The sequence below is a fragment of the Bos taurus genome, chromosome 21 (assembly GCF_002263795.3).
Source record: "Bos taurus isolate L1 Dominette 01449 registration number 42190680 breed Hereford chromosome 21, ARS-UCD2.0, whole genome shotgun sequence".
NCBI lineage: Eukaryota > Metazoa > Chordata > Mammalia > Artiodactyla > Bovidae > Bos > Bos taurus.
In genome coordinates, this window is record NC_037348.1 from 58,115,601 (window position 1) to 58,131,153 (window position 15,553).

Genomic DNA, 15,553 nt, shown 5'->3' on the forward strand with positions numbered 1-15,553 from the left:
CCAGACATCCTGGAGTGTGAATTCAAGTGGGCCTTAGGAAGCATTACTATGAAGAAAGCTAGTGGAGGTGATGGAAATCCTTCTGAGTTATTTCAAATCCTAAAAGATGCTGGTGCTAAAGTGTTGCACTCAATATGCCAGTGAATTTGGAAACCTCAGTAGTGACCACAGGACTGGAAAAGGTCAGTTTTTATTCCAATGCCAAAGAATATTCAAACTACTATACAATTGCACTCATTTCACATACCAGCAAGGTAATGCTGAAAATCCTTCAAGCTAGGCTTCAACAGTACATGAACTGAGAACTTCCAAATGTACAAGCTGTATTTAGAAAAGACAGAAGAGTTCAGTTCAATCACTCTGCCGTGTCTGTTTGTGATCGCATGAACTGCAGCACACCAGGCTTTCCAGTCCATCACCAACTCTCGGAGCTTGCATCTTTAAATTTCATTTCATGAAATTCATTAAAAATAGTTTAATTTCATGGCTGCAGTTACCATCTACAGTGGTTTTGGAGCCCAAGTCTGTCACTGTTTTCATTGTTTCCCCATCTATTTGACATGAAGTGATGGGACTGGATGCCATGATCTTAGTTTTTTGAATGTTGAGTTTTAAGTCAGCTTTTCCACTCTCTTCTTTCACTTTCATCAAGAGGCTCTTTAGTTCCTCTTCATTTTTTGCCATAAGGGTGGTGTCATCTGCATATCTGAAGTTCTTGGTTTTTCTCCCAGCAATCTTGATTCCAGCTTGTGCTTAATCCTGCCTGGCATTTCAGATGATGTACTCTGCATAGAAGTTAAATAAGCAGGTGACATATACAGCCTTGACATACTCCTTTCCCAATTTGGAACCAGTCTGTTGTTCCATGTCCAGTTCTACCTGTTGCTTCTTGACCTGCATACAGGTTTCTCAGGAGGCAGGTAAGGAGGTCTGGTATTCCTGTCTAGTTAAGAATTTGCCACAGTTTGTTGTGATCCAAATAGTCAAAGGCTTTAGCATAGCCAATTAAGCAGATTTTTTTCTGGAACTCTCTTGCTTTTTCTATGATCCAACGGATGTTGGCAATTTGATCTCTGGTTTCTCTGCCTTTTCTAAATCCAGCTTGTACATTTGTAAGTTCTTGGTTCACGTTCTGTTGAAACCTTGCTTGGAGGATTTTGGCCATTACTTTGCTAGCATGTGAATTGAGTGCAATTGTGTGGTAGTTTGAATATTCTTTGGCATTGCCCTTCTTTGGTATTGGAATGAAAACTGACCTTTTCCAGTCTTGTGGCCCCTGTTGAGTTTTCCAAACTTGCTGGCATATTGAGTGCAGAGTACATATATGAAACGCTACACTGGATGAAGCTGAAGCTGGAATTAAGATTGTTGGGAGAAATATCAATAACCTCAGATATGCAGATGACACCATCCTTATGGAAGAAAGTGAAGAGGAATCGAAGAACCTGTTGATTAAAGTGAGAGAGGAGAGTGAAAAATCTGCCTTAAAGCTCAACATTCAAAAAACTAAGATCATTGCATCCAGTCCCCTCAGTTCTTGGAAAATAGATGGGAAAAAAAATGGAAACAGTGACAGGCTTTATTTTCTTGGACTCCAAAATCACTGCGAATGCTGACTGCAGCCATGAAATTAAAAGATGTTTTTTCTTGAAAGAAAGGTTATGACAAACCTAGACAGCATATTAAAAAGCAGAGACATCACTTTGTTGACAAAGGTCCATCTAGTCAAAGCTATGGTTTTTCCAGTAGTCATGTCCAGATGTGAGAGTTGGACCATAAAGAAGGCTGAGTGCCAAAGAAATGATGCTTCTGAACTGTGGTATTGGAGAAAACTCTTGAGAGTCCCTTGGATAGCAAGGATATAAAACCAGTCAATCCCAAAGAAAATCAACCCTGAAGTCCATTGGAAGGACTGATGTTGAAGTTCCAATACTTTGGCCACCTGATGCAAAGAACCAACTCCTTGGAAAAGACCTTGATGCTGGGAAAGATTGAGAGCAGGAGGGGAAGTGGGCAACAGAGGATGAGACGGTTGGATGGCATCACTGAGTCAATTAACATGAGTTTGAGCAAACTCCAGGATATAGTGAAGGACAGGAAAGTCTGACATCCTGCAGTTCCTGAGGTTACAATGATTCGGCCATGACTGAGCAACTGAACAACAGCAAAACACAAAAATGCAAATAAATCAGCTTCCTTCAGGAAAAAAGAGGTAATAGTAATTAAGAAGTTGTATTATGAGTCTTTAACCCGTTACAGAATTCTGGGCTAGAATTAATGAACTTTGAGCCCTCATGTTCAATGCTATTATACACTGAGTTGTATATAGATGATAAGTCAAGTTGTACAGTCATATCTTCTTTTACTATGTTTCACAGATCTTGTGTTTTTTTACGAAGTTTTGTAGCGTCTCTGCATTGTCAAATGATGGTTAGCATTTTTTAGCAATGAAATATTTTTCAATTGAGGTGTGTTCATTGTTTTATTTTAGATATAATGCTATTGCATGCTTAATAGACTATAGTATAGTCCAACCATAACTTTTATATGCCTGAAGAAACCAAAAAATTTTTATGATTCACATTATTGCAGTATTTGGTATGGTCTGTAATGGAACTTGTAATATTTCTGAAGCATTGCTGTATATGAGTGTGACATTGCTCATGAGAGACATAGAATGAAAAGTGGATTTTATTTATGATCAGACCTTCAGGAACTCCAGCAGATACTGGCCCAATGGAAGAGGAGGAGCTTGCCAAGGAGGCAGAGAGCTGTTTGGCTTTTAATATAGGCTTTAAGCTATAAAAATGTTTGTTGTTACTTAATAGGAAGTCTTGGAGATAGCTGTATCAGGGGTCTGAGATGCCATCTTTGGGTTTCTCTTGAATTTCTTCTCATGTTTGCAAGATATGCCACAGTGAATATTCTTACATGCATGCATGCTCAGTCACTAAGTTGTGTTGACTCTCTACGACCCCATGGACTATAGCTGGCCAGGCTCCTCTGTCCATGGAGTTCTCCAGGCAAGAATACTGCAGTGGGTTGCCATTTCCTTCTCCAGGAGATCTCCCTGACTCAAGGATCAAACCCATGTCTCCTGTAGTGCAGGAGAATTCTTTACCACTAAGCCACCCGGGAAGCCCATATTCTTAAACAACCATATCTAAAAAATGGGTTTCAAAAATATATCCAATCAAATCCTATCAAAAATAAGATCAGTCAGGATGATTAGAGAAAAGTCTCCTGGTGTGCCTCTTTCCTTTTGTCAAAGAGGAAAAATGAGTCTCAGAAGCTCCCCAGCAGATTCCATTACGTCTTGCTTGTCAGCACTGAGTCATGTGGCTTTCCCAGCTGCAACAAAATCTGGCAAGTTGTCCTGCTTTGCAGTCTGTGTACTGGGAGCTGAACAAGGAAGAAAGGGTTGCTTACAGCAGTTGAGTAGCAACAGCACTGCCTGCCACAGGTAACGGGAGAGGGGCAGTCGTTAAGTCAAGGAAAGAGGGTGTTCAGCAGTGCTGAATTGATGAAGGTCGAATGATAGGTGGACTGAAAAGTCTCCATGGAGCTGAACGACTCAGAGGTCATTGGTGACTAAAGGGAGACCAGCTTCAGTGCTGTGATAAGGTTGGAAGATAGGTTAGGGAAGATATCAAATATGTATCTAACTAGGGTGAAAATATCTTTCTTCCACAAGTAAACATTGGCAAATTAAAGAAGCTTGCCGCTGTATAGCTTTTAAGGATTCCTCAACTAGATGAATTGGTGCTAAAAGACCTCTTTTCTAATCCATCAGTCTGTTCTTGCTATCTATCCAAACTTGGGCAAGATAGAAAACCAAACCTTTGTTCTCTAGCTGCAACATGGTGGTTATGAAATACATAATGTTTAAAGCTCTTAAGCTCAATACCTGGCACAAAATGAACACTCAAGTAATGTGAACTTTTACTATGATTAAGCAATTTTTTTTTCTGCATCATTCTTAATTACATTAATATGTTTATATTATAAAAGTATGATTCCTAGGGAGTTTTCTTAATATTTCCTATGCTAATAAGATAAATAAAATACTTTTCAGGGATCTTGAAATAAAACTTGATAAAGTCAAAGGTTTATATGATTTTTGATAGGTATAAATACATGAAAATAAGCAATTTCTAATTTAATGATTAGAGTGAAGAGTCCTACTAATATAGTTTATTACACAGGATCTTTTGTCTGGTATTTACATTTCATGTACCAATTATATTTTCTTCCTTTCAGTGTATCATTGTCAATTATTGGAATGCCTCATGAAATATAAACAGGAAGTCTGGAAAGTAAGTTTGGGGCCACGTTAAACTCATAGTCACAAATTGAATTTATATAATAGAGTAAAAGTTGTTTGCATGTTAAAACTATTGTTTAGGTCAAATTTATTGATGTCTTATTATCTTGGTGTGGTAGAAATTATAATTCTTTGCTTACTGGTTAATTACTTATCATTTAGAGAAGAAATGAGACTTGAAGAGCAGAGTGACTTGACAGAAGCAGTAATTGGATATCTCTCGTTTGTGGAATTTAGCAAATACTGTACAATGTGACAGTTTTATTTAATTTGAAAGGTTTCTTGGGAAACTTTCTTCTTTCAAATAGATGTGAATTATTAAAAAATATGTTTTACGGAAATGTTTTTAAAAATGTAGTGTTTGGCAAACTGGCTTTATGCCGTTCTAAAATCTTCCCCATTATTCTGAATAGAAAAGAATATGTTAAAAGATAGTGTACATCTGAACACTACCAGGGCTGGCTTATTTACAACACCCATGAAAATAATAAAAAGAAGATTCTAATGTGACTTAATCTGCAAAGGCCACCTAGATGATGAAGTTCCAGGGAAATTAACCACTTCAATCCCTCCACTAGAATTTTCACTGCTTTGGTAATATTGAATGAGCTACCTTTATTTTTATTTGATGATGTTGGTGAAAACATGCTTCTTGTTTTCTTTAGGATCTTTTGTATGTGATAGCCTATGGGCCTTCACAAGTGAAACCTCCAGCTGTGCAAATGCTGTTCCATTACTGGCCCAATTTAAAACCTCCAGGGGCAATAAGCGAGTACAGGGGCTTGCAGTACACAGGTAAGGGAAGACAAGCTCTGTGTGCCCCATCTTGATTTCTCTCATGCCATATTTGGCTCGCTTACTTATTTGTTTAAATACTGTTAGATTATGTTTACTGTACCCTTAGATGGTGTTATAAATCCTTTCTGAAACTAGGTGGTATAAAAATGAATTAATTAAAATTAATTTCAAATCTTTTATGACATCATAGCAAATTGCATTAAGTTTCAGCCCCATTTGCTATACACTGGCCTCTGGTGTTACCATTGCTAATCATATTGATCACCGTCAAGGTGTCAGCAATTAGTAATGCTGCAGATTGGTGCAGATTTAGCAGGGTCCCTAGCGGCTGATTCTGCTCTAGTGAGAAGACTTGGAGTGCTTTCAGCATTACAAATTCAGGCACTAAATAAAAATTAAATGACCCTGAAAGCCTAGTTGGACATAAAGAGTCAACCACTGGTGAATACTGGTATAATTAATAAACAGCAAGTAAACACTGAGTTTATTGTAAAGACATACATTTACCAAAAATGAAATAAACTAGCCTCTGTGTCGTTAATGTTTATGTTATAAAATCAAAGAAGCAGTATATGGCTAATAACATTTCTGATGCCCCTGTCTACCCTCTCACCCCCACTTTATTGTATACATATTCTTATGAAAATGTAAGAGGTAAATATTTTGGCATTGCTTTTATTCAAGGTATGGTAGGACTGTACACAGATGTTATAAGAATGTACTTCTTTCTTGGCATTTGGTGATTTGAGGTGGTTCAAAGGGGATTTAACTTAATACAGATGTCTGTTTTATGTTTCTGATTAAAGCCAAGTGTTAGAGATATTGATGGTCCTTGGTAAGCTTATTCTATACTCGGAACAAATATTAGCCTTAGTGATAACAATGGTATTAACGGAAATGATGAAGGTAGATAGTAAGAAATTTGAAAAAATGGAAATTGGTATTATTTATGTTTTATATCATTAATAGTAGAGGATGTTTAAGTGTTGCTAAGTGGATAATTTGAGTGTAAAGGCAAGAATTTGGAAACACTCATAAAAGGTGAAATGACTGAAAAATTTGATACCAATCAGTTCTCAATATATCCCAGAAATAAACATTTATGTGATATATGAATAGGTAACTAATATCAAATGAAGCTGATTTATTTGATAAATATTTGAGAATACTGCATGAAAGAGAGAGCATGTGGCAGGAACTATATATTGACAATAGAAGAATTGACACAAAACCAGACCTCATGGAACTTAATGCAGTTTAAATATGGAAATTCATTCATTTATTCAGCAAATATTTGTGGGGCATCTACTACTAACCAGACATTATTCTAGGCACTGGTGGTACAGTTATTTAATAAAAACAGGCTGAAGCATTGGCCTGGGCATTCCAATTGTGGTGGAAAGACCAGGAAACCACCTTACAGTGTAAGAAGCACAGTGCTGTGTGTCCGACTCTTTGTGACCCCATGGACTGTAGCCCACACAGGCTCCTCTGTCCATGGGGATTCTCCAGGCAAGAATACTGGAGTGGGTTGCCATGCCCTCCTCCAGGGGATCTTCCCAACCCAGGGATCAAACCCAGGTCTCCCACATTACAGGTGTATTCTTTATCATCTAAGCCACCAGAGCAAATATAGAGAGCTGTGGGAACACACAGGAAGGGCCTCTGACCTCACCCCAGTGGTGGGTTAATTTGGAGAAGGTTAAATTGTCAAGAAAGGTTCTGGAGAGTGTGACATGTAAGGTGATACCTGAAAGTTATGCACACAATAGATAGAGTCATAAGGGGAGTGAATCATGAATGGATAAAATGTGAGTTTGAAGCAGAAGAAACTTCATGGATTCAGACTTGGAGGCCAGAAACTGCACAGTTGTATTTAGGAACTGAAAAAAGTCTTATGTAGCCAGGTAGTGGAGGGACAGGAGGAGACTAGCTGGGAGTGAAGCAGAAAGCCTGATGGCCTACGAAGGAGTTTGGATTTTATCCTAGCAGCAAAGTGAAACCACGGACAGGTTTTAAATGGAGAAACCACATGATGAGATTTGCCTGTTCAGAGCATCTTAGAAGCCCACAGAGTGACTGCCAGTTCCATTTACCCTGTGACTACACCCTCTTGGAAGGGCCAAGACAGCCAAAGCTGTCTCCCCGGAATAGCTCAGCCTATGCTTACTGAGACCAAAGAGACTCTTTCATCTTTTCTTGGCATTTATGAACAAGACGTTTCTGTCTACAGGCATTCATTTTTCAATCCATTCTTGTGTTCATACCCCGACACATTTCCATCCTTGCCATGTGTCCTTATATGCTTGCTACCTGCCACCCTCCGTCCAGGGAAGCAGCTGTCTTGGAACTCCCATGCTAGTGAGGCATGGCATTCTGTGCAGGAAACAAGAGATCATGGGAAAAGTTAAATCATTCTGTTCTATGTATTACAATTTATCCAGCGCTGGCTGTTTGTCAGACATTGGTCTAGCTGCTAAGTATTTCATTTCATATTTTAGCCTGCTCTTAGCTGAACAGAATATGTGGGCCAAGCACCATATTTAGCTTTACAGACAGTTTTTTTCAATTTATTCTCACAAAAATCTTGGGAGGTATATTTTCTTATTTTAATGTTATAGATCAAGAGTGGGACAGAGTTTAAGTAATATCACTAAACTTACACAAATAATAAAAGAGCACAGCTTGAGTTTGATCCTAGATCATCTTAATTAAAAACTATATTTTTCTGCTCAATTCAGTTCTGTAATTAAACTTTAGCTGGAGCACTGGAAATTTTCTGCAATTCTTCCTGCAATGAAATATGCACTAAACGGTATCATCAGTATTTAGATGGCTTTACAACCTTAAATGTTCTCCATAATAAAATTATGCAGAGATAGAATTTTATGGACTCAAAGATTAAATGCTTTCTTAGGGAGCAGCAACATTGTATGTCTTCCCAGTGATGTGTTTCCTTTTTAAGACATAAATTTTATTTTTTTGTAAAAGAAAGATTTGTTTTTAGAAAAATTATAGAAATCTGAAAGAGAGAAAAAAATATTACCAAGAAATGACCATTGTTAACATTTTGGTTTATTTCCCTCCAGTTTTTGTGATGTACCTCTTAAAATAAAATAGATCATATTATATATAATTATGCAGTTACCTCTCCCCTTTCATTATGACGTTTTTCAATTACAGAAAAGTTCAAATACAGAAAAGACTAATACTATGAGCACACGTATAGCCACCTAGATTTAATCATTGTTAGTAATTTTAACTATGCATATGTTTATATTTAATGTATTGATTGCTTTTAAAGGATAGTAACGTGGGAATATTACAGCTCATATGAAGAAGATCAAACAGTGAGGATTTGGCAATCTACAATGTTTGCTTCTTTTCAGTTTATTAGTATTTATCATAAACAAAAGAGTACCCCAATTATTTTGGTCATTAAATACAAGTCTTAATGATGCAAGAATTACAGGTTTCTTGGCAATGAAATAGCCATTAGAGTGTTCTATAAAGCTCTGCTTCTCTGGGGAGAAAGAAACCATTTAGCAATTTTCTTGCTACAATAGGCCAGATCCGATCAGATCAGTCGCTCAGTCGTGTCCGACTCTTTGCGACCCCATGAATCGCAGCACGCCAGGCCTCCCTGTCCATCACCAACTCCTGGAGTTCACTCAGACTCACGTCCATCGAGTCAGTGATGCCATTCAGCCATCTCATCCTCTGTCGTCCCCTTCTCCTCCTGCCCTCAATCTCTCCCAGCATCAGAGTCTTTTCCAATGAGTCAACTCTTCGCATGAGGTGGCCAAAGTACTGGAGTTGCAGCTTCAGCATCAGTCCTTCCAAAGAAATCCCAGGGCTGATCTTCAGAATGGACTGGTTGGATCTCCTTGCAGTCCAAGGGACTCTCAAGAGTCTTCTCCAACACCACAGTTCAAAAGCATCAATTCTTCGGCACTCAGCCTTCTTCACAGTCCAACTCTCACATCCATACATGACCACAGGAAAAACCATAGCCTTGACTAGACGAACCTTTGTTGGCAAAGTAATGTCTCTGCTTTTGAATATGCTATGTAGGTTGATCATAACTTTCCTTCCAAGGAGTAGGCATCTTTTAATTTCATGGCTGCAGTCACCATCTGTAGTGATTTTGGAACCCAGAAAAATAAAGTCTGACACTGTTTCCACTGTTTCCCCATTTATTTCCCATGAAGTGGTGGGACTGGATGCCATGATCTTCGTTTTCTGAATGTTGAGCTTCAAGCCAACTTTTTCACTCTCCACTTTCGCTTTCATCAAGAGGCTTTTGAGTTCCTCTTCACTTTCTGCCATAAGGGTGGTGTCATCTGCATATCTGAGGTGATTGATATTTCTCCAGCCTTTGTTAGCAAAGGTGAGCACCAGTTGTTGTGTAGTTTCCACCTGAATTACAGGACAAAAATGTGGCACAAATACATTTCTAAGACTGAGATTGTGGCAAAAGTAGATAAAGTGCTACTAACTAAAGATAGTGCTACGAGGTTAGACTTTGGCCTAGCCTACCAAATGTCTAATTCTACATTAGTACAATTGGATTTTTGAGTTGTATATAAGCTTAAAATACAAGAAAGCCTTTCCAATCCTTTTATGTCATAACTTCCTCCTCATCAAGTTCTTATTTATTTTATTATATTGATTTTATCTCCACATAACTTAAAATGCTTTAAACCATTTTATTGGTGCCTTATACACATATAAAGTAATACAAATTTTAAGTGTATATGGAAGATTTCCCACCATGTTTACTACGATGATTGCCTTTCCTTCTGTCCCATAGTTAACCACTAGACTTGTTTCCAACAGCAGAGATTATTTTTGCCTGTTTGTGAACTTTATATACATGGAATGTGCACACATTTGTGTACATGCATATGTGTGTGTGATTTGTTCATGGGTTGAGCATAACTGCACGTTGTTCATTTTTTTTCTATATACATATTTTACCAAATGTATGTACCACAGTTTATGTATTGGTTTTCCTATTGATGGATATTTGGGTTTTCCCACATTTTGGCTCTTATAAATAATGCTGCTGTGAACATTCTTCCACATATCTTTTGAGTATACACACACATACAACTCTGTTATATATGCCTAGAGTGGAAGTACTGGATCAGAGGGTATGAATCTATCCAGTTTTAATGGATAATAATAAAATTTTATATCCTTTAGTGCAGATCTTTCTACCTCATAATTGTTGATCTCTTCCTTGTCTCCCCCTGCTTTCCTCTTCCTTCTTCTCTTCCTCCTTCAAGTTTTGCTAAGTTGAAGAGTTTGTCAGGTTAAACATACACAAACACATACCTAAGCAACTAAGATTTTGATTGATAATTGCCTTGAATCCAGATCATTTTGGGAAACTGGCCCCTTGGTAGTACTGAATCTTCCAAACCAAAACATAGTATCTTTCTTCCATTAGTTAGGCTTTCTTTAGTTCCCCTCAATGCTGTTTTCTGGTTTTTGTGTAGATGTCTTGCCTATGACTCATGTAGTCTGTCACTAGGCATTCATTTATCTTTTGATGTTATTATCAATGATAAATCTTTTAGAAATTACATTTTATAACCCTTTTTGCTAATATGTAGATGTGCAGTTAATTCTAGTATGAAAATGAAAGTGTTAGTTGCTCAGTCACGTCTGACTCTTTGGGAACCCATGGACTGCAGCCTGCCAGGCTCCTCTGCCCATGGGATTTCCCAGGCAAGAATACTGGAATTGGTTGCCATTTCCTTCTCCAGGGCATCTTCCCAACCCAGGGATCAAACCTGGGTCTTCTGCACTACAGACAGATTCTTTACTGTCTGAGCCATCAGGGTATACTGATCTTATATTTGGCCACCTTGATAAATTCACTTTTTAATTTTAATAATATATTTGCAGACACTTTTTAATAAGTGCAAAGACTTATTAAAAATTTTTCATGTGTAAATCTGTATTATTGTTGAATGATAACAGTTTAGGGCTTCCCAGATGGCCCTAGTGGTAAAAAACCTGGCTGCTAATGCGGGAGACACAGGTTCGATCCCTTGAGGAAGGGATGACAACCCACTCCAATGTTCTTATCTGGGGAATCCACGGACAGGAGAGCCTGGCAGGTTACGGTCCATAGGGTTGCAAAGAATCGGACATGAATGAAGTGACTTAGCACAAGCACAAGAACAGTTTAATGTCTCCTTTTCAATCCTTATGTCTTTTGTGTCTCTTGCCTTGTCCTGGCTAAAACCTCCTATGCTATGCTGAGTTCTAAGTTCCTTGAGGTTTCTTCTTTGACTCATGCATCATTTAGAAGGATGATAATTTCTAATCATAAGGAGATTTTTGTAGTGAAGTTTTGTATTGATTTATAGCTTGATTCCTCTATAGTCAGACGATATACTTCATATTATCTCATTACTTTGACAATTTTAACACTTTCTTTAGGGTAAGTTTATGGTCATTTTTGTAAATGTTCCTTTGTATTTAAAAAGAACTTATGTTTAGCTATTGTTTGGTACTGTGTTCTATGTATGTCAATTAAATAAATTTTTTTATTGTATAGTTCAAATGTTCTATATCCTTATTGCATTTTTGCATATTTTTTCCATCAGTTACCAAGAGTAGAATGTTAAACTCTCCCATGATGACTGTGGATTTGTATATTCCACCTTGTAGCTGTCAATATTTGCTGTATAAATTTGGGAGCTGTATTATTAGATGCATACAAATTTAGAATACAGTATTTTCCTGGTGGGGTTTCCCTGGCAGCTCAGAGGTTAAAAAAGATTGCCAGCAATGCAGAAGACACAGGAGATGGGGGTTCGATCCCTGGATTGGGAAGGTCTCCCGGAGGAAGGTATAGCAACCCACTCTAGTATTCTTGCCTGGAGAATCCCATGGACAAGGGAGCCTGGTGGGCTACAGTCCACAGGGTCACAACGAGTCAGACACGACTGAAGCAACTGAGCACACACACACATCTTCCTGGTGAACTGAAACTTACCATTATGAAGTGCATGTCTTTATTACTAATAATGCCTTTTTGTCTGTTAAAATGTACTTTGTTTTATTCTAATATATCTACACCAGCTTTCAAGAGTGCATGTGTGGTATTTTTCGATGTTTTGTTTTCAACTTTTTAATATTTTTGTATCTCATGTGTATCTCGTAAGTAGCATATAGTTCTAGTTTTTAAACTCAGTTTTCATGATCTTTGCCTTTTAATTGAAGCACTTTGTCCACATATATGTAATATAATTACTATTTGATTTGATTTTAAATCAAATTAAGCTCCTGTCAGTTGCTTCATTTACAAATAATTTCTCCCATTCTGTAGATTTGATTTTCATTTTGTTTATGGCTTCCTTTGTTGTGCAAATGCTTGCACATTTGATTAGGTCCTGTTTGTTTATTTATTTATTTTCCTTTCTTTTGCCTTGGCAGACAATCTAAGAAAACACTGCTACGATTTGTGTCAGAGAATATTTTGCCTATGTTCTCTTCTAGGAGTTTTATGGTGTTATGTCTTATATTTAAGTCTTTTTAAAAAATAGTTCTGTATTTATTTAGCTGCATTGGGTTTAGTTGCAGTATGTGAAATCTTTTAGTCATAGCATGCAGGATCTGTTAGTTGCAACACGCAAAATCCTTAGTTGCGACATAGGAACTCTTCATTGAAGCATGTTTGATCTAGTTCCCTGATCCGGGATCAAACCTGGGCTCCCTGCATTGGGAGCGTGGAGTCTTAGTCTCTAGGGGGACCACCAGGGAAATCTCTATATTTAAGTATTTAAACCATTTTGAGTTTATTATTTTATATGGTGTAAGTGAGTGTTCTAACTTCATTGATTTACATATGACTGTCCACCTTTTCCAACACAACTTGAAGAGACTGTCTTTTCTCCATGGTATATTCTTGCCTCCTTCATTGAAGATTCATTGACCATTGGTGTGTGGATTTATTTTTGGGCTATGTATTCCATTCCAGTGACCTGTATGTCTTTTGTGCCAAAGCCATGCTGTTTTGATTAATGTCACTTTGTAGTATTGTCTGAAGTCTGAGAGGGTTATACCTCCAGCTTTGTTCTCTTTCCTCAGGATTACTTTGGCAATTCTGGGTCTTTTGTGGTTCTGTATAAATTTTAGGATTATTTGTTCTAGTTCTGTGAAAAAAGTCATGAGTAATTTGATAGGATTCACGTTATATCTGTAAATTGTTTGGGGTAGTGTGGCCATTTTAACTGCATTAATTCTTCCAATTCAAGAGCATGGGATATCTTTCCATTTCCTTAAATCATCTTCAGTTTCCTTTATCAATGTTTTATAGTTCTCAGTGTATACATCTTAAACCTGCTTCAGTTCAGTTCAGTCACTCAGTCATGTCCGACTTTTTGCGACCCCATGAATCGCAGCACGCCAGGCCTCCCTGTCCATCACCAACTCCCGGAGTTCACTCAGACTCACGTCCATCGAGTCAGTGATGCCATCCAGCCATCCCATCCTTTGTCGTCCCCTTCTCCTCCTGCCCCCAATCCCTCCCAGGATCAGAGTCTTTTCCAATGAGTCAACTCTTCGCATGAGGTGGCCAAAGTATTCGAGTTTCAGCTTTAGCATCATTCCTTCCAAAGAACACCCAGGACTAATCTCCTTTAGAATGGACTGGTTGGATCTCCTTGCAGTCCAAGGGACTCTCAAGAGTCTTCTCCAACACCACAGTTCAAAAGCGTCAATTCTTCGGTGCTCAGCTTTCATCACAGTCCAGCTCACATCCATACATGACCACAGGAAAAACCATAGCCTTGACTAGACAGACCTTTGTTGGCAAAGTAATGTCTCTGCTTTTCAATATGCTATCTAGGTTGGTCCTATCTAGGTTACTCCTTCCAAGGAGTAAGCGTCTTTTAATCTCATGGCTGCAATCACCATCTGCAGTGGGGATGCCATGATCTTCGTTTTCTGAATGTTGAGCTTTAAGCCAACTTTTTCAGTCTCCTCTTTCACTTTCATCAAGAGGCTTTTGAGTTCCTCTTCACTTTCTGCCATAAGGGTGGTATCATTGGCATATCTGAGGTTATTGATATTTCTCCCAGAAATCTTGATTCCAGCTTGTGCTTCTTCCAGCCCAGAGTTTCTCATGATGTACTCTGCATATAAGTTAAATAAGCAGAGTGACAATATACAGCCTTGACATACTCCTTTTCCTGTTTGGAACCAGTCTGTTGTTCCATGTCCAGTTCTAACTGTTGCTTCCTGACCTACATATAAGTTTCTCAAGAGGCAGGTCAGGTGGTCTGGTATTCCCATCTCTTTCAGAATTTTCCACAGTTTATTGTGATCCACACAGTCAAAGGCTTTGGCATAGTCAAAAAAGCAGATATAGACATTTTTCTGAAACTCTCTTGCTTTTTCCATGATCCAGCGGATGTTGACAATTTGATCTCTCGTTCCTCTGCCTTTTCTAAAACCAGCTTGAACATCTGGAAGTTCATGGTTCATGTATTGCTGAAGCCTGGCTTGGAGAATTTTGAGCATTACTTTACTAGCGTGTGAGATGAGTGCAATTGTGCAGTAGTTTGAGCATTCTTTGACATTGCCTTTCTTTGGGATTGGAAGTAAATCCCAAATAAATAAAAAATAAACCTGCTTGGTTAGGTTTATTCCTAGCTATTTTTTAAAATGTGATTTAATTTTTTTTTTTTTACTTTCTCCTTCTGATAGTTCATTGTTAATGTAAAAAAAGGCAAAAACTTTCTGTATAATAATCATGTATCCTGTGGTATTGCTGAATTTTTCAGTTCTAATAGTTTTTATGTGGAGTTTTTAGGGTTTTCTTTATAGAATATCATGTCATATGTATATGAGACAATTTTACCTTTTCCCTTCTGATTTGGATACCTTTTACTTTTCTCTTGTCTGATTGCTGTGGCTAGAAATTTAAATACTATGTCAAATAAAAGTGATGAGAGAGAGCATTCTTGTCTTGTTTCAGAATTTAGGGAGAAGTCTTTTGGCTTTTTACTGATGAGTATTATGGCTGTGGATTTGTCATAAGTGACTTTTATTATGTTGAGATATGTTCTCTCTATACTCACTTTGGGAACAGGTTTTATCATGAATGGAAGTTGAACTTTATCAAATGCAGTTTCTGCATCTATTGCAATAATCATGTGCTGTTTTTCTTTTGTCAATGTGATGTATCACATTGATTGCCTTGAAAGTGCTGAACCACCCTTGAGACCCTGGAATGACTCCAACTTGATAATGGTGTATAATCCTTTTTATGTGTTCTTGCATTCAGTTTGCTAATATTTTGTTGAGGATTTTTGCATCTATATTCATCAAAGATATTGGCCTATAATTTTCTTTTTTTGTAGTGTCCTTGGTTTTGGCTTCATAGAGTGACTTTGGGAGTGTTCCCTC

At 37.8% G+C, this 15,553-nt stretch overlaps 1 protein-coding gene across 8 annotated transcripts in view; it reads left to right on the top strand.

The window, feature by feature from the left end:
- UNC79 (unc-79 homolog, NALCN channel complex subunit) overlaps window positions 1-15,553 on the top strand; it is a 299,827-nt gene that overhangs the window by 79,491 nt on the left and 204,783 nt on the right. For all 8 annotated transcript variants that reach the window (XM_024982113.2, XM_059879353.1, XM_059879351.1 and 5 more), the window contains 2 exons: window positions 4,261-4,316; window positions 4,990-5,119. In XM_024982113.2, coding sequence (XP_024837881.1) covers window positions 4,261-4,316; window positions 4,990-5,119 — 186 coding nt within the window. The remainder of the gene's footprint in view (window positions 1-4,260; window positions 4,317-4,989; window positions 5,120-15,553) is intronic.